The sequence below is a fragment of the Triturus cristatus genome, chromosome 6 (assembly GCF_964204655.1).
Source record: "Triturus cristatus chromosome 6, aTriCri1.1, whole genome shotgun sequence".
Lineage (NCBI taxonomy): Eukaryota > Metazoa > Chordata > Amphibia > Caudata > Salamandridae > Triturus > Triturus cristatus.
The window spans coordinates 1,192,384,414-1,192,405,261 of NC_140589.1; the positions used below are offsets into that span (position 1 = coordinate 1,192,384,414).

At 43.6% G+C, this 20,848-nt stretch overlaps 1 protein-coding gene across 4 annotated transcripts in view; it reads right to left on the bottom strand.

Moving 5' to 3' along the window:
• SMOC2 (SPARC related modular calcium binding 2) overlaps positions 1-20,848 on the bottom strand; it is a 1,475,178-nt gene that overhangs the window by 979,228 nt on the left and 475,102 nt on the right. For all 4 annotated transcript variants that reach the window (XM_085612111.1, XM_085612114.1, XM_085612113.1 and 1 more), the window contains exon 2: positions 10,761-10,932. In XM_085612111.1, the coding sequence (XP_085468237.1) occupies positions 10,761-10,932 (172 nt within the window). The remainder of the gene's footprint in view (positions 1-10,760; positions 10,933-20,848) is intronic.

Below are 20,848 nucleotides of genomic sequence, written 5' to 3' on the forward strand. Positions count from 1 at the left end.
TTTAAAAACTTTAACTAGGCATGGTGTTCATTGAACACTTTGTGCACCTACAAACTGCAGATTCAGCCTGAGTTTTGATGCCAGTCAGCACCTGCTCCCTTCTGTCTAACCCTCTCTCTCTTTGCAGCATAATCCCTAGCCACTCTTACTGGCATCCCGGCCTGTCTGACTTGCTTACCCATGAAGAATTCATCTTACAACTGGCAACAGAAAACAGTTATCAAAATAAGTTTCCATAATAAGACATTGTGACATAAAGGCTGCTAGGAATAGTGTTTTAGTCTGTTTATCCAACTGTTTATCCCATAAGAAGCATCTTACAAAGTGTTAGTGTTTTGATCAATCCGTGAGCCCAGTTATCACTGTCTGCTAGAGTCTAGGATCCTATTCTGTTGTATCTTGACTCTGGTTATTCTTGCCCTTTCTGTGGAACCTTGCTATGATGTCATCGTACAGAATGTCTGGAGTCAAACCTTCACAGTTGACTGGAGTGAGCTGCCTGCTGGCTGCTCTTGGTGGGGTCTAGATCTGGTCTATTGTACCATCTTGAATAAAACTACCTGAAACCCATCTTGCGTACCTGACTCAATCACTACATATTCATGAAGAGATTTTCAGTGTAAATATAAGTTTATGGCTGGATACCTTTATCTATGCCTGCCAGGAACTCGCAAAAGTATTCCAGGAAGGTGCAAATGGATTCACTGCTACAGATTTTAAGGGATAGGAAATGAACATTTGAAGCCTCGTTTGCCTTTGAAGTTTGTGAATTTTTACAAACCAGTACATTTATGGATACTCCCAAACTTCAATCTAACCTCTTCCCACATTTGAAATGGTCAGTGATTTACAAGTAACTCTTTTTTAAGGATAGAAAAGAGATCCCATCACCCACAAATGTGATGGGTGTGTAAGAGAAGGGTATACTCCAAGGAGGAAGGAACATATTATTTACCCTGCAAGGATCTGTTTGAAGCATGTAGTGCTTTAGATTCATATGCTATGCATAATCCTGACATCTAGTGTTGGGATCAGACATGTGCAAGTTTTTAGATTTAAAAGATATAGTTACTCTACCTGTCACTGGTAAGTGCATGGCCATTGGCTCCATTGTTAATTGTTTTTTCCGCACGAAGCGTGAGTATGCAGATACAGCATAGAGACACAGAACAAGATAACCATGTGAATGGTGAAAAGAAAAATTATCTGCAACATCGAAAGGCTTCCGGGGAGGAGAATGGGTGCATGTGAATCCACAGCACTACATGCCATGAAAAGATGCTTACGAGGAAAGTAAAATTTTCAGTTCATGGCATGTGTAGCTGAAGATACACCTGTTGTGCATACACTGTAATGCGGTAGTACCCTGAGGATGTTACAGAAGATTGAAAACATGTGCATATGACAGCCTGACCAGCACTGGCTTGTTGGCGAGGTAAGACATCCACATAGCAATGTTTGGTAAAAGTGTGGGGAGTAGACCAGGTAGCTTCTTTGCAGATGTCAGCTATAGGAATATTAACCAAGAAAGCCATAGAAGCTCCTTTTTTATGGGTTGAGTGAGGTCTGGGAGGGACATTCAAAGATCTTTTGGCTTTGGCATAACAGGTCTGTAAAGATTTGATCAGCCAACATACTATACCTGCCTTAGAGAGGGCATGCCCTTTGTGTGGTTTGGAACAAGAGACAAAGGGCCACATGTAGGTAATTTCTATTTACTGATTCCTAAATACCGAATTTTACCGATTCGGTATTTAAGAATCGGTAAATAGAATATAGGTAAAAAATCTGTAAATTTTACCGATTCGTTATTACCGATTCGGTATTTACCGAATCGGTAATAAGGAATACTTTCCCATTCATTCACTATTACCGATTCGGTAAATACTGATTCGGTAATAGGGGGAGCATATTCAAGGATTGCAGGGTGTCACATTGACACCCTGTTGCACCCCTGAATCGTGCAGGTGTGCACATGTGGTGCACATACAAGGGCATGTATGTCTGCCACATGGCACTTTTAAAAAGGCACAAAATTGCTTTTTAAAAGGTATTCGGCATTTACCACCAACCTGTAGTTGGTGGTAAATAACGAATCCTTAAACCAAAAATGCACTCACTTGAGTGCTTGCTACATAGGATTTAAGGATTCGGTAATTTACAGATTCCTTAAATTAAGGAATCGGTGTTTTACCGATTCCTTAAAATAACGAATCGGTAAATTACTTAGTCCTTAAATCCAGCCTCCTACATCGCAAAGGGCTAAATACCGCTCGGTAACGGGAAATTTACCAATTTTCGGCCGTTACCGACCGGAATTAGCCCACCTACATATGGCCCAAAGAGCTGTTGTTTCTTACGGAAGGGCTTTGTCCGGTCAATGTAATACATGAGGACTCTTTTGAAATCTAATATGTGAAGAGCTCATTCTGCTACTGACTCTGGATGTGATCAGAACCCCTCGGAGTTCTGTGGTTTGATTAAGGTGGATCCTGAAATCACTTTAGGGAGGAATTTGGGGTTTATTCTGAGGACTACCCTATTGTAGTGTACTTGGAAAAAAGATTCTTCCAGTGTAAGAACCTGAATCTCACTGGCATGCCAGAGGGAATTGATAGCTACAATGAAAGCTACATTTCAGCAAAGAAACTGCAAAGGGCAAGAGTTAAGTGGTTAAAAAGGAGGGCCCATACATCTTGTTAGAACAATATTGAGGTTCCACATAGGAGCAGGTGACACCCATGGTGAAATAATCCATTTGAGATCCTTGAAAAGAGAAATGTGTTCTTTGTTTAGAAGGTAACTGGCAACAGCAGCTAAATGAAGCCTGACAGAATTGTAAACAAGCCTGAGTTCTGCAAGTGCAGCAGATGACAGACAATATTTTGGACTGTAGCCTTAAGAAGGCCAATATGTCTAGGAAGACAGTAGTGTACAAATCTTTTCAATTTGGTCGCATAGCAGCTCTGTTTGTCGACCTGCAAGTCACTTTAAGGATGATCATACACTCTGAAGGTAGATTGAGGTACCCAAACTCTAGGACTTCAGGAATCAAATTGCAAGACTGAGCTGTTTGGGGTTGGGATGCCTGAGAGTGCCCTGATTTTGTGATAGAATAACTGGCTGGTTGAGCAGCTTTTTGAGGAGCACTAGAGATCGTTCAAGGAGAGGCCCAGGTTGGGGCTACTATTATAAGGATGTTTGCTGGATCCTCCAAACCACAAATGGAAGAAGTGGGAAAGGTGGAAATAGATAGGCAAATATCCCAGACCAGTTCATCCATAGTGCATTGCCAATGGACTGTTGGTGTGAGAACCTGGATGCATAATGTGGGCATTTTGCATTTTCAGGGGTGGTGAAACCCCCAATGGTGAAAGTACAGGAGTAGGACTTGGGGGTTAAGCTCCCTTTCATGGACTTGTTGCTGCATCCTGCTGAGGAGGCCTGAAAAATAGACGTCCACACCCGGTATGTACTCTAAGAGTGGATGAACACTATGAAGGTTTGCCATCCACCAAATTTTCTGGGTTATGGTGGAGTTGTGCCCTGTTTTTGTACATAGAAAATGGCAGTTGTGTTGTCTGTGTGCATGAATACTATCATGTGTTGCATGTGGGGAAGGTACACCTTGAGGGCTAGCTAGACAGCTTGTAACTGCAGGTGGTTGATGTGGAGAACCTGTGATGGGGCGTCCACATGCCTTGAACGGTCAGTACCTGTAAGTGCGCCCCAGCCAATGTGGGAGGGGGAGCGACCTTTGTGATGCTCATTTGTGGCACTAAATCTAGAAAGACCGGTCGTGCAACAGATTGTAGCATTCCACCACTGCAGAGAGCTCTGAGTACGGCCCCAGATCAATACTGGATCCTACCAATGACACTCCAGTTGTGACCACTGTGATGCTTGGCACTCCTACAATGGATGCATGTGTAACATGGCATTTGGGACTATACCAATGTAGAAGGTCATCATGTGGAGGAGGTGCATGATCTTTCTAACCATTACCTAATGATTTGGTTCAAAAGAGGGAGTGGCATTTGAAAAGCCTGGATCCTTGGAGGACTGGGGTATGCTTTTCCTGTGACAGAGTTGAGTATGGCCCCTAGAAAGGGTTGAACCTGAAGGGGCTGGTGATGAGATTTTGTGGTATTGATGGTAAAGCCATGGATGTGTGGTGTGTGAGTGTGGATGTATGGTAAATTGTGTGTGTGCTAGTAATTGCTGATTTGTTGTGCTCCTAATCAGCCAGTCATCTAAGAAAACTAAGATGTAGACGCCATTCCTTCTGAGGTGACTGACTACCACAGTAATAGCTGTTACCACGAAGGGCAGGACATTGAATTGATAATGCTGACCACTTACCACAAACTGGAGGAACCGGCAATATGCAGGGTTGGTGGGAATGTTAAAGTAGACGTTCTTCGGGTCAAGGGTGGTCATGAAGTCGCCTTGATGTATAGAGGAATGACATCCTGGAGTGTTGCCATATGGAAGTGTTCTGATAGGATGTATTTGTTGCCTGGGGAAGGAAGTGGATGCCTCAGAGGTGGTGATTTTAGTCCCTCTGTGATGCTGTGAAAGGCAAAAGGAGCAGTGGATGGATGGTGTCTCTAGCATCCCTGTTAGAAATGGGATTTTTGGTCGGCTAGAGCATGTGTCAAAGTCAGGCAGAAACCACCACTCCAGTCAGGATAAAGGAGATACACTCTTAATATAACCCCTGCTCACCCCCTTGGTAGCTTGGCACCAGCAGTCAGGCTTATCTTAGAGGCAGTGTGTAAAGCATTTGCACATAACCAACGGTAATACAGTGTAAGCACTACAAAAGGACACCACACCAGTTTAGAAAATTATCCAATATTTTTATATACTTAAAACAAGACCAAAAACGATAAAAATCCACAATACAATACTTAAAAATCTTTGCTTATCAAAATATGCTTGAAAAACAGTTCCTTGATGTAGATAGCTCCGTCCAGGACTATCACGGTGTCATGAGCAAACAAACGCAAACAGTTCTGGCTCACCGCGGCGTTGCGGGCCAGCTACGGTGTCGGGAAGACCCGCAAACAGTACCTTTTAGGAATGCAGGGCATCGGCAACCTCTCGTTGAGCTTCTGAAAGAACGGCGTCCACAGGAGTCGGTTCCAGAGGTCGGTGCAGGAGTCGTCGGGCCCTTGAAGTCACACATGTTGCAGATCGAACTCCTCTCTGTTGAAATCAGGAGCGCTGGCGTCGGCAGGCGTCGGGTGCTGCGGTGCCAAGTGCCAAGGCTGTGATGCAGGATGAGGGCGGTGCGTCATGTAACTTTACGAGTGGTGCCCTCGAGCCATGGTGCAAGCAGCGGCGTAGATTTCGGCATGGAGCAGTGTCATCGGGGATACCAAGGCGTCGTCGTTAAGTCGGGAGATGCAGAGTGAGGTGCCCACAGGTCACGGTGCGTGCAGCGGCTCGGTGGCGGCGTCAGCAGGCATCATCAGTGAGACTAGGGTTGCGGTGCGGCATTGCCCTCTGCAGTGCCTTCAGGACACGGAGTCGGCAGCGGCGTCGTAGACGTCGTCGGGTTGCTTTTCTTCTGTTGCAGCACAAAACACACAGTCTCCAGTGCTGAGGGCAGAAGAGCTTGAAGTCTTTGCTGTTCCTGAGACTTCTTGAACAGGGGGCAAGCTCTACCTCAAGCCCTTGGAGAAACTCACAAAGTAGATTGCAGAAAGTTCAGTCCAGTCCTTTCACTGCCCAAGACAGAAGCAGCCACTGCAGGCCAACACAGCAAAGCACACGGAAAAGTGGTAGTTCCTCCTCACAGCTTCTCCAGCTCTTCTTCTTGACAGTCTTCTTGGTCCAAAAGAGTTCTTAAATTCAGGGGTCTGGGACCCAATATTTATTTCCCAAAATCCTTTGATCTCTTAGGAAGAGAGTGTCTGTGCCCAGCCAGAACCAGTTCTGCCTTCTCTGGTGTGACTTTCTGGCAGGAGGTGGAGACGGCATGGTCAGAGGCAGACCAGGCCATTTGAGGTGCAAGGAAATCTCCTCCCCCTTCCCCAATTGCAGCCCAGGGTCTATTCAGCCCTTTCCTGATCCACCTAGATTATCTGGGGCCACTCCTGCTCCCCAGACTTCTGTCATCCAAAACCCAGACAGGCAATCCACATTCCAGCAGAGGCACATGGGATGACTGAGCAAGAAAATACCTACTTTCTAAAAGTGGTATTTTCAAACACAGAATGTAAAAATCACCTTCACTAAAAGATGCTTCTTTAGATTCTGAGTTCAGGCATACTAAACTTTATTTTCTTATCTAATTCACCGGGCCAGTTATGTTTCTAAGATGTTATAAACAAACTCCCCATTCCGTCCTATTGGGAACAGAAAGCCTTGCTATAGTGAAAAATGAAATTGGCCGTAATTCGCTACCAGGACATGCCACACACACCAGGGCATGTCCTACCTTTCACATACACTGCACCTGGCCCAAAGGGGTACCTTGGGCCTACCTTAGGGGTGGCGGACATGTAAGAAAAGGGAAGGTGAGGGACTGGCAAGTGTGTGCACTGGCCAAGTTGACATGGCAGTTACAAACCGCACGCAGACTCCACAATGGCGGTCTGAGTTACCTTTTCAGGGCTACTCACGTGGGTGGCACAATCAGTGCTGCAGGCCCACAAGTAGCATTTGAATCACAGGCCCTGGCACACTCAGTGCACTTTTCTAGGGACTAACAAGTAAATCAAATATCCAATCATGGAAACACCAATCCATAACACAATTTACCACAGGAGCACTTGCACTTCACCACTGATCAGCAGTGAGAAAAGTTAGCACAAACACTACGCCAGCGAAAACAGAGTCAAAACCGGGAGGCCAGAGAGCAAAATCTCAGGGGAAACACGCCAAAAGATGCCAAGTCTAACAATCCCCAAGACCTTTGCAGTCTCCATGTCCTGTTTCATCTTTGCCAGCATCTGGTCAACTTTTGGGCCTAAGAGATGCTACCCATCAAAGGGTAAGTTGACCAGATGCTGTTGCATCTCTGGCTTAAAGCCAGAAGCATGCACCCAGGTATGCCAGTGGGTAATATGGAGATGTAGTGCTGTCTCCCCAAAACCAGAATCAGAGCAGTCCCCGAGGAGAATCAGGTGATGGGTTTGTTGATAAAGTGGTGGTGGGGGCAAGGAGGAGTTGGAGAGGAAGGCATGGGAGGAGGAGGAGAGCGACATGGAGGGAGATGGCGCTAAGGTTTCTTTGGCACCTGCCCTGGTGGATGTAGGACTTTCTCAAAAGACAATTTCCTCTTGGAAGGAACAGGGTCCTTTATCTTGAGAGGAGGCTGAGCTAGGATCCGGAAGGATGTGGATGCGCTGCTGCCTGGTGTTGAGCTCCCTCGTTGGCCCTGGAATATAGGATGCTCTTGTTCCTGAGAAGCTGTTGAAGAGGCTTTCCTGTATGCAGGTTGTTTTGGCACCAAAGATGGCCGCTGACCTGCTGGCATCAGATGAATTTTGGCTCCATATGTCACAACTATGAAGCTGGTTTGCAAGTTGTTTCAATGCCATAGCTTAAGGACATGGCTTCACCTTTAGGATTCAGCTGTGACTGGTTGAAGGGCATGACTTCATGGACAACTTCAGCACTGAAGACTGGGAGGGCATTGGGTCCAAAGTTGAAGTTCAGTGCCTTGAGGCAGTGATGATTTGGGGGCCTTATGATGGGTCTGTGAGGTCGAAGCTTGACCCCCTCCACCTCGAGGGTGATGCTCTGCTTCTTAGTGATGTTGAGGGGTGGGATGTGGCAATTCTGTACTTACTGCTGCAGTCTTGGATGCAGGACTCTGTGCAGGCGGCAGCTCATCCGCTTCAGTGTCGAAGCCAGAGCTCTTTTCTAATGTAAAGACCTGGGTCTCTGCTCCTAAGTCACCGGCTGCTGCTTGACTCGATGTCTTGGTCTCCAAAAAGCTCAGCAGCCTCGTATGTCTGCTGTTGTGCCATTGAGGGTAAAGCGATTTGTCTAGTGTGATGGTATCGGTGGGTCTTTTTATTTCTGAAGGTGAGGCATGCCGAACAGGAGGCCGGCTGATGGTCCAGGGACACAGCTACATATGCTACAAACTAATGTTTTTTCTGCAGAGAAAACAAATGTGCAATTCCACAAGAGTCTTGTGTGCAGAACCCTACATAGTGTAGAGTTCTACATATGGAGAATAGAACCCTGTAGGGCAAGTCATATGGCATCCCCATTAATTCATTTGAAAGCCTGCACTTGGTGCAGTGGTCCAGTCCTCCTACCTAAGATAATAATGTACAATTGCAAAAAAAATGTAAACCTGCTACTGCGCACAGGTCTAAGCATATGAGTGCATTATTACTGTTGTTCATGATTATGGCGACTTTTCCTCATTGCCAGGAACATTGTACTTGCCGTCAAACCTATTTATGGATTTCATTTAGATTCAGCCATTGCTACTCCTATGCAGCATCTGAAGTCTGTGGCACAGTACGCATTTGACAATTTGCTCCTCATTTTAATATTATAGCAGACATGTGTTTTTTGTGCATGGATCCCATATCACAAGTCTACGGAAAACTGGATGCATCCATACATTCATTTGCATCACGTTGCAAACTTATTTTTAAAATATTAAAATATAAAAACAAATAAATAAAATGACAGTCAAAATTAGTCCTGTAGCTTTAGGGATTGCATACATCGTTATGCATCACACTACAAAAATGGTTTTAAAATATTAAACAGTAAAAAAACATGATTAGTCTAAATAGTCATGCAACTTTTAACATTCCGTACACCTATGACTATCATACTGTAAACACATATTAAAATATGTAATAAATTAAATAAAGTAAGCATAGTAAGCAATACAACTATAAACATTGCATACATCATATGTCTGAAAATATTGCAGACACCTATAAAAAATTGCACCGTAAAAATGGAAAATTTAACAGATGTACATATATGAAAAATTCTAATTATGTACTTTGTTAATATATTGTAAAAAATGTGACTCATCTGATATGTAAGACTTTTCTGACCACTCACAGTCACATTGTAAAATACATTAATTGTTCCAAATGCACAAACACCCACACACATATGCTCACAATGACACACAACACAACTATAGCCGATGTCTTACATCAGAAATGGAAGGGGGCAGAGCATGGGGGACCTATTTATGTGCTCCTAGTAGTAAAGTTGGCCATGTGTGAATTATTAATAGATGCCTGTTTTCCTATTCAACCCATAGGTGGAAATCTTCACCTATGCTATGAAGAACTACAGCCCAGATATATAAAGACTTTGGGTGGGGTTTGCGTTACTCTTTTAACACATAACTGATACAAAATGTTGCTTGGTATTTACAATCGAATCCAAATTGCAATTTGTGTTGGAATGTTACCAAAAGTAATGCAAAGCTGCGCAATACGCTGCCATTTGTTACTTTGCGTTAAGGGGGCATTCCATGGGTGGTGGCATATGGCCTGCGCAGCCACCCATGGGTTGTGACTCAAATCCCTATCTACAAAGAATTGTTGGTAGGTATTTGCCCAAAAAGCCATGCCTAATTGAGGCAGTCGTAATGAGGAGAAATATTTTCATTTCTGCTAGTTTTTAGGTCTCGCGCCTAGCATTGCAGTGCCCAGCACTGCTCGCGCAGCGCGGGACATTTTGTAGGGAGTTTGAAAACAGGTCTAGGAATCGCACACACACAAGCGTGTGCTTTTCCTTTTGGGGTACACTATTGGGCTTTGCGTGCGTGTTTTTTACAAGGAGAGCACGCAATAGGCCAAAGGCGGGCGCATTGCTCCGCCCACGGCCTATTGGTGTCTATTATGCGCACCGGCCATCATGTGGTTTCAATTATAGCTATTGGTGTTGCATTATTATTAGTAATGCCAATAGCTCAAGCTTTAATAATGCGAGACCTATTGCATTGCAAGTGCTTGTTCACTTTTTGTAGCCTGCATTCTACAGCACACATACCAAGAAAGGAATGTCATCAACCATAGTTTATGGATGCAAAGAAAGGGCCCCCGTCCAGAGCAAAACTATGCTTACCACAATACAGACACCCTTGCATCATGGCGCAAGGGTATCTGCATTGGCCCTTGGGAGCTTAAAGTGCACCAACGCAGGGAAATAACAGAACAGCACCACATCTTATAGGTATAGAACTGTTCGTCTCTCACCCATTCACGCAATGCAGTGCAGCAACTTTACTTGGTGCACTGCTTTGCATGTTGTTTTGTTAATCTGGGCGTCCATTTGGTCGATTCAAGCCTAAAATATACCCATAAAGTTACTAGTGTAAATGATTGGGGAGAGGCACCCCTCCTACTAGCCGTAAATGCCCATCCAGAGTCGATGAATTGTATTTGGGAAGACATTTACGCTCATGCATAGGTGTTAACCTATATGTATGGAATTTTGTACCTGTCGATTTACCTCTAGGTAGTAAGAGACTGATTATTAAACATTCTCAAAAATATGGTAATGTTCTATCTACTTATGCTGGTAGAGGTGTTTAAATGTAAAAATCCTATCTGAACTAATGAAAGAAGAATGTTCAACAAATATCAGAAGATCTGGCAAATATGAAAACAGCACCCTATATATATTCAAAGTATGTTTCATAATCAAATAACTAACATACAATAGTCACACCATGTGTTTTTAATGAAATCACTAATGTATAAAGGCCACACAATTCTGAATGTATAAAATCTTTCTTCCTTAACACTTACCTTTGCAGTTGTCCCAGTATGCAATTTCCAGCTGAGGGTCTTTGCACTTTGCACGCAGAAACTCACACCTGGACAGGAATGTTCTTCCATCAGAGGCACAGATTGCCAAGGGAGTTGATCCCACGCAGTCCAAACTGCATTCCCTGTCCTTGTCTTGGTCCACTCTTAGGAACTAGGCAACATAAAAATACAGGAAAGAAGTTGAGAATCTCGCCCAATATACGCATTATGTGTCAGCACTGGAAATGTGAGACAATTAACAGCTTTAGTAATTTATAAGAAGAGTCCTCTATTGCAACCATACATACTTTTACAGTGATACATATTATTAATTAAAGTTTGTAATGAAAGACACCATTTACACACTCATTTACATGCCCTTTTCCTTTTTAGAGTTGTTTTATTATGAGCAAATCGGACCATTATTATGCCAATGATATACGGAAAACAGTAAATGATTATGACACTTATTTTGTGCCTGTACATTTAAGTTTAAATAAGAAACTCCATCATTCTTTTCAGACCAGTATAAATATAACAATGATAAAAAGAATGAGAACAGAGAAACGTCTCGCTTATAGACATTAGATGTCTGTTGCAGAAAGACCTATACAGACAGCCTCATGCATCAACCCAAAATCCAGTCGGTAAAATACCGATTCGGTAATAGCTCCCGGTATTAAGTAAAAAATACCCAATCCCAATGCATCAACCCAAAAGCAGAAATCGCTATTTAAGGAATCCTTAAATAGCGATTCTTTAAATAGGGATTCCTTAAATACCGATTCCTTAAATAGCGATTGCATTTAAGGAATCCCAAAGTGAGATTCCTTAAATGCAATGCATCAAAGTTAAAAAATTAGCGATTTCGCTAATAGGGGGAGCAAATTACCATGAAGATGAACTGCATGGTAATTTGCAAAAACTTTGAAAAATGCACTTTTGTGCTTTTTTCAAAGTTTCATGTTGGGCACACACATGCCCTTAGAGCATGTGTGTGTGCAACATATGTGCACATATCATTTTCAGGGGTGCAACAGGGTGTCCTTTTGACACCCTGGCACCCTTGAAAGTGCTCCCGCTATTAGCGATTCGGTAATACCGAATCGCTAATACAGACTGGCTTTACATTCATTCCTATGGGCCTCCAAGCCCATAGGAATGAATGGGTAGGTATTCCTTATTACCGATTCGGTATTACCGATTCGGTAATAAGGAATATTAAGGAATCGCTATTTGAATAGCGATTCCTACATGCATAGCCTTTTGCTATTCCTTATTAGCGATTCCTTATTTTTCGCTAATAAGGAATCGCAAATGGCATTGTTGATGCATAGGCCCCAATATGCCTTCAGGAGACTCCTCAAGACCTGGCTCTTTGAACAGTAGCAGCGTCCCCCCCCCCCCTCCCCTAGCGCCTTGAGACCCTCACGGGTATGTAGTGCGCTTTATAAATGCTATGATGGATTGATTGATAATGCCAATAGTCAGAGTAGTCTTTGGGTCAGTACTTTGCTTATCATTGCTTGGCTTCCTTGTTAATCTTATTTGCTTGCTTCTCAATCAATTGATATTACTTTATTTCGGCTTATGAAAAACGATAAAAGAAGTATATGCTCAAATAAAGTGAAACATTTTATTGTGCAAAACAATTCACAGTACTAGAAAACATTCATTAAGCAGATTAAATATACATATTTTAAAGTAACAGCAGAATCTCTAAACATGCAGATGCATCACATGGCTTTAAACCAAAAACTCAAAATAACTAACCCCAGTCTGAGCCATTAGGCCTCAATGGCAGCTTTGCTCGATCTAATTCTCCATGCCCAAAGGAGACACCTAGAGACGGCAGACAAAATGTTCTCCTTCGTTTCACATCTGAGAAGACTATAAGCTGTCCCAGTAATGTACTATGTTCATAAATTTACAAACTGCACCACCCAAACTGTGATCCACCTTTTTTTGAGGCAGAGCATAAACTGGACAGAAGAAAAATAAACGTTCCTCTATCTCTTGGAGCAGCAGGCCTAAGGAGCAAGGGGAAGGTGAAGATTTACTTTTGTTCCATTTGCATGTAAAAGAACTTAACGGTATGCTGCCACTTTAAACTTTGCAAACCGGCTTTTAGCTTTTGAGGGCCTGCTCCTGTCTAAGTATGGCTCAAAACTTGAGATATATTTGTGTTGGAGGAATTTTTCAGTGATACTCCCCCCTTTTTGATGTTTCCATGTTTGCAGCAATATGAATTTCTGTTGTAGGTAAAAGAAGTTCAAATGTAGCCAAGAGGTAAATATCCACAAGGTAGTTTATTGTTCCAGTTACAGAAGATGAAGTTGGTAGATAAGATGGTAAATAAGATGTAAGGTAACCCCACCAGGAGCAGCCTCCCTGCTGCTCAGCCTGCATACACCAACGCAGCACATCACCAGGCACCACGGCATCCCATGACATCACCAGGCATTCCAACACTCATCCTGGCTGAGCAGTAGGTAAGAAGTGCACAAGAGAAAGGAGAGGCAGCAATCAAGTCACAACAAATTTACTCATCGCCGATATATACCACCGCTCCTCCAAAGGCCAACAGAAAATGTATCTCATCTTTCACACCCAACGTCCCGCGAAATGGAACACCATACTCAGATCCCACTTCCACATACACAAAACAACTACCACCCCTCTCAGCTGCAAACTGACGATCTCTAATGTGAATCACCCTTCGCGCAGCGGCAACACCTCTGCTACCATCTACAGCAATGGTATAGTCCTGATTCAAGCCAGTAACACCAACCTAGACTCATTTGACTCACTATTCCACACACTACGGAATGCCATCCCTCACTTACATTTTAAACAATCACGTAGCCCCTTATCCCCTAGCCACCTTTCCCTTTAACCTGCCATCCCCTCACACGAATTCACATAACACTCTCCAGACTCACAAGAAGACACATAACTATCACCAGAGTCACCCCACCAAGGTTAAACTCACCCCTTCCGACCCCATCCTCTCTTCCTCTTACACAACTTCCCAATCACACAAAAAAAAATTTATCATCCAGAGAGTCTCTGAGATATGTCTCTGCAAATACTCCCCATCCTCCCTCCAACCCCTGCCCCTCCCTTCCCTTGCCTAGCAATTCGTCCACACAGACAACCAGGGGAGCCAACACACAACCAAAGTATCCTAACTCTCAACACCCCACAGTACTCAACAAACCATTGCCTAAAACACAACAAGAGTACTCCCACCATATGTCCTCGGCCACCCACAGGAGAAATATGGGTACTAATGACACCATAACCCACACTCTCACTGACAGAATCTCTCCCTCACTAGACTTTCCCGCACAAGACATCTTAAACATAAACTCTCCTACCCCCTCCTCACTGAATATGTCTCAAAGACACTCTGGTAGAAAGTCAACTAGTGATTATAATACAGGGCCTAAGCAAAATATTATCGAACATCACCACACAGGTGGAGCCTATCCAACGCTTACACTCCCCTCCTTCTGACTCCAACAAACAACACCCAAGCCCTCACAACCCACAGCCACACAAATGGAATTCAACCCCCCTCAATAACCAGCCTCAGAGACCCAAAGGAACAAGCGCCGCAATGTCCATGAAAGAAGCGACCAATCTTGCCAACTCTTACGACTCCTCTACAACCAGCATCCCCAGCGCCAAGATCCAGGTAATCACGGGATTTGGGGGAGACCACATCACACCAAGAACGAAGAGACCACCACCCCTCCTCACAAACATACCCATGGTCCCTCACCTATAGAAACCTGACAGCAAGACAACGACCCACTGCATGCTTATAAACTGCAAATCTGCGACCAAACACACAACAGAACTGGCGGAAACCATCTTAACTCACGACATCAATATCGCGTTCATCACAGAAACTTGCCTAAACGAATCCTCCTTACCAATCTTTGACATGCTTGTGCCCCCCGGGTTCTCAATCATAAACAAAGACAAAAAGAACCATTGTGGCGGGGGTATTGCGATCATCCACAAGAGCAACATCTCCATTACCAAAATAGACTCCTTCTCCTACAATATATTTGAATATCTTTCTCCACCATTAGGACGAAGGACAACAAAATGATAATCTGCCATCTCCTCTGCCATGCACCATGCAACACTCCCTCTTTCAGCGAACACCTTTGCAACCTGATAACACACTGCTCACTCTTAGACTCCAACAACATAATACTAGGGGATCTCAACCTACATTGGAATGATGAAAATAACACCCTGATCCAATCCCTAAACGAACTTCTTCTCAACAATAACCTTATCCAACACTGCACAGAACAAACGCATAATAGAGGCTGAATCCTAGATGCCATTATAGCTCAGGAAGATACAGTCACTATCGACCACATCCTTCCTGTTGACCGGTCAGACCACCACACCATCCTATTTCACATCAACCATCTGTCTCACTGCCTTCCCTGTCCACAGGATGCCCTTCACTGGGTGATAAATCTAAAACAGATTCCCCTTGATGACCTGGAAGAAAGGGTAAGAACACTACTTCCACTCAACACGATTGACCTATCTACAACTTAGCTCACTACACACTACAATACAACAACGACAACCATACTAGACCAAGTAGACCCCCTGAAGCAAAAAAAGAGTCAGGAACAACCCATCAAGAGCCATGTTCAATACAGACCTAAACTCTGAAAGAAGACATCTCAGAGCTGCAGAAAGACTCTGGCGGAACAACCTGTCCTCAACCCACCTTGACCAACTCAAATCAGAACGCGGGAAATATAAAATGCATATCAAGAACAAAAAGTCTACCTTCTCCCATAGTGCTCTAGACAATGCCAAAAATTGTCCCAAGGAACTCTTTAACATCATCAAACAACAAACTAAACCTCCCGCATCAACCATGCAAGCTTCAAAAGAACTATGTGACACCTTTACCAAGTTCTTAAACAACAAAATCACTAAGATTGAACGCTCCCTCGATGACCACCTCTTGTCATCCAACGATAACCTGCCTCCTAGCAACGAGGGAAACAACCCCCCCTCGGCACCCTCAGTGCAGCTGGAAGTCCTTCAACCCCATCTCCGAAGCAGGCATCACGGAGATGATTATCAGGTCCAAACCTTCTTCCCACATAGCTGACTCTATTCCTGCCCAACTGGCTAAAAAGCTCAACCTCACCCTAGCCCCCCCTTTGGGCCAAGTACTGGAATCATGCCAGATTGTCTAAAAAACGGACAAGTCACGCCATTATTAAAAAAAGACAGGTGCGGACCCAAACAACCCCAACAACTTCAGACCGGTCTCTAATCTCCATCTCCCATCGAAAATCCTTGAAAGATGTGTTCTCCTCCAACTCAACCAACACATTGACAGCAACAACTTTCTAGATACTCACCAATCAGGCTTCAGAAAAGGTTGCAGCACAGAGACAGCGATCCTGAACGTCATAGTTGATGTCTACAAATTACTCGATTCAGAACGTGGCTGCCTACTCATACTCCTTGACCTATCGGCAGCCTTTGATACAGTTGATCACAATCTGCTCATAAATGCACTCTGAGAGAGAATTGGTGCAGATGAGGTGGTCTTACAATGGATGACCTCCTTCCTTCAGAACCGCTCACAAAGAATAAAAATTAACAACCTCACGTCTGATCTACCCTCTATAACCAGGGGAGTGCCACAAGGATCAGTTCTCTCCTCCTCACTGTTTAACATCTACATGGAGCCCCTCACCTCCATACTCAAAAAAGCCAACATCCCCTTCCATCTCTAAGCAAACGATGCTCAGATCTACCTAGAAACTTCCTCAATTGAAGACATTCAGAAACTAAATAACACTCTGCAAGAAGTCCAACACTGGCTATCCCACAACCACCTAAAGCTCACCAAGACAAAACAGAAATCCTCTTCATATCCAACAAGGAGCAGACCCCTCTAATCACGGAATGGCTAAAACCCATTGACACTCTTAATTGCAATCTTACCCTGGCACACTCTGTAAAATCCCAGGGAATCACACTTGATCCAAGCCTAAACATGGACAAACACATCAAGAACTCAGCAAAGAGCGCATTTTGAACCTACAATTACTCAACAAAATAAAACCCTTCATCCCCCCCAATGACCTTAAATTGGCCACACAATCCTTGGTTCTGTCCAGATTGGACTACGGGAACACTCACGGGTACGGTGAAATCTCACTTAGCTCCCCACCGAACAACTCTAAATGCAGCTGCCAGGATGATCACTGGAGTAAAGAAATACAACCACATTTCTCCCTCTCTAAGAGAGCTAAAATGTCTTCCAGTCGAATTGTGTGCCAACTTCAGAACTGCTTGTCTCACACATAAAGCTCTTCACACTGATTAACCAGCCTACCTGGTTTCCAAACTCAAAAGGCTGGAAAATTAAGGAACCTCAGGAGCACAAACACTCTTCTCATTCCACCGAAAACTCGCAAACAAAAAATCCAGTCGCGCTCCTTCTCGGGAAATGCGCCCAAAATGTGAAACTCCATACCAGTCCACATCAGGACTAATCCCTCCTTGGTAAACTTCAAAAGCCAGCTCAAAGACCTTCTCCTCAACCGTCCTCTTCTGAATGGAGAGATGCCTCACAATGTGTCAAAGCTACACCACCAAAGAAATCTTGCACAGCGCAAAACATAGACACTGCAATAAGAAGACTTTACATCACCTGCTTTTTGACTCGCTCCCAAGACCACCTGAAAAAGTTTCGACACAAGTCAATGCTGTTTATTGAAATACTGTATAACTGATTGCATCACGATATATGTTGTAAAGCGCTCTGATACCTTCGGGCCTGGCTAGCGCTATATAAAACTCATAAATAAATAAACAAATAAATAAATAAATACAATTTCCAAAAAGCTTGCTTCAATTTGGTGATTATGCATTTTTTCATTCCAGTTGAGATGTACCATACTTCCTCCATTTTGGTAACTTCACACTAATGTTTTATCTCCTTAAGCCAAGGGGTGCATATACTTTAATCAATGTTGATTAGTTCCACTAAAGCACCTTTGTAAAAAAAACTATTCCGGTGTTGTACAAAGGCACATCCAGTATATCAGGAATTGTATAAGCCCACATGGTCTGTCCTGTTTAATGCTAGATCAGCACGTAGGGGTTTAAAGGAGTACTTGGGGGCAGGCTAAACAGGGTCCTAATACATTTATTTTCGGTTTGGGTAAACAAAGACACATTGGCACAGCCTCAGACTTCTGCTCCGTATGTAGCCCGCCTGCTTGTTTTTCATTTTATATCGTTCCTTCCTCTTCTTGTATTTGTCTCTTCCCTTGGAGCATAGCACCTTTATCATTCTTTCACCAGATGACTTCTATCCTTTCACGATTGAAATCAAGGGATTACTTTGTTTCTTGCTCTCTGCCTCCCACTCCAATTCCCACCCCTTCTTCCCCTATATTGATTTCCTCATCCATTACTACCTCAACCAATCCTTGCCCTGCTCTGCTTTTTTCCCTATCCTCCCAACTCCATCAATGCTTACCTTTGACCTCCGCTGCGGAGGGAGCAAAGACATTGCTCCCTGCTCACCTCAGCTTCCCACTGTTCACCAGCATGAAGTTGCCCCCCACCACTAATTTGCTCCTGTGGCCCTGCCTGTAGGTTTTGTTATGATTTTTTATTCCTTTTCGAATGGACCTCAATGCTCCTTTCTTTAAAATGTTCTTTCATGCACTTTTTATATTTGTTTATTTAGAACTCCAAACTGTGTGTGCCAGCCTGGAATGGTATTTTGAAAATACATTTTAAATGATGCAGGGTAAAGCATGTGCATGTATGCATCATCAAGCTGAGGCTGACCATTTGGCCTCTTCTTAGTCCTAGCGCGAGCCAAAAACTTGTGACTTTTCTAAACGTATTCACTGAAAGGAGCTTTCAGCCAGCCCCCTTTATCCATTGGTCTGTTATTGTGTCAATCACCTTTTTTCTTCCACCTACTGCAGCATGCACCATGGGGGCAATGGGTGATCCCACTTCAGCAACTGACTAGTTTATTTATGAGTAATGGCATTCTGCCTTTTCACAAGGAGCACACCCATACACAGGAAGTGATGAGAGTTTTGTAACTTCCCCAACAATAACGTTTTCCAAAAACCATGACAAATCAAAAAAGGCATTGACAAATCTCAAAGGCTGGCAGCCAATGCGAGACTTACTGGCCTTACCAGTGTCTGTCATGCTTTTCCAGTAATGTTCACATGCCAGCAGTCCTGTTTTATTTATTTTTGCCGATGTCGTTCAGCATTGGCAGAGAGCATTAGTATAATCAAAGGTTTACCGGCGTCCTTTCAAGGCAAGGCCTACAAACTTTGCCTATGCTAGTCAGTAATTCTGGTCACTGGCAGTGTCTGTTACTGAGATACGAAGATTTTCGAAAAGAAATGTACCGGTGACCGATCAACGTTATGTGGTGAGTCTGACATTCCAACCAATATATATTGACTGCATTTGTGATGAACCATTACACCCACACTCCGTCATCATCCCTAGCATGTACATGGCCTTTTCTCACTACGAAAAGACCATCGCTGGAAGAAACTTTCCTGTTATCTTGCATCCTCCAACTTAATTAAAAGAACACTCAGCATCAGAAATCGATCAGCAGTCATAATTATTTATCGTCGTAAAGATGGCCACTGAGCATGCAAAGTATCGTTGAAAAAAAGATGCAGTCTCCAATTTAAGAAACAAATAGATCCATTGATTTGCGTAACCACACAATCATATGTGTATTACATAATACAACCTGCAACAGACACATCTCCACTAAGTGTACATATACTCTGGACTCCAGGTTATAATTTGGAGACTACAAAGATGTACTTGATCATTGAAAACAACACCAAAGATCAATGTTAAAACATGTATCAGTAACTGGTTCTTATAGATGTGGTTAGATACTGATCAGCACTTTAGTGCAGTGCCTCTCAGATAGTACCAGCAAGGACACGAAAACAAATGCCATTTTCAAAGTTCACACAGGCTCCATTCTAAGGAAAATAACACAGGTGTTTTGCTCTCTCCTAGCTGAAAATGGGATCAACATAAGGGTTAGATCGAAAGAAAGGGAATCAATTAGTGAAGAGGCCAATAAGCAAAGGCAAATGTATTATAAACAATGCATTAGGTACTGCTCAAGATTTTTAATGCGATGATAGTCAATATGCATACACATTAGGTGCTTAGTGTGTTATTTAAAACATTGAAATATAATGAGAATGACCATTATGCTCACAGCTTTTTAAAACTATGGGGGATTTTCGCAATTATATTATATCCGAGTTAACGGCACTTTTTCGCAGCCAAAGTTGCGATAAACTTATCGCCCAAATCACAAGCTGGTGTTAACATCCCACAGCACCAGTTTACCCGCGATAGCAGCAGCAAAAAACATCGCCACAGATGACCCCCGCAACTATCGCTAATGAGATGCAGAGTAGGCGTTCCTGTGCCAAAAGCCGCGACAACACCACTCCACAACGTTCACTACACCTAAACATGTACAAAATAATCTGCATGATGTTGCACAATCACAACTGGTGACATGCATGTGTCGCCACAAGAATGAGCATCACACATTCACTTTCGAAGCAACAAATGAAACTTTATTAAAATGAACACTGAAATGAAATGAAGACACATGGCGGCTCCCCTCTGGGCAATCCGTAGGTCACAGCCTGCAAGACAAAAATCATGATGAGAAGATGTGTCCTGCGCACATCAAAGGACAGAGAGAGAGCAAAGGAGAGCGAGAGGAAGAGAGGGAGAGTGAGAGATAAGAAGAGAGGGGGAGAGAGGGGGAGAGAGAAGAAGAGAGGCGAAGAGAGGTGGAGAGACAGAGAAGAAGAGAGGGGGAGAGAGAGAGAAGAAGAGAGGGGGAGAGAAAAAGAGAGTGCCGCCACACCCAGGCCACACTGCTCACCTGCTGCCACCGGTGTGTCCCCAACTACTTGCCGGTATGTATAGCAGTTCACCAGGTCACACATCTGAGACAGATCCGTCATCTGAAACAGAGT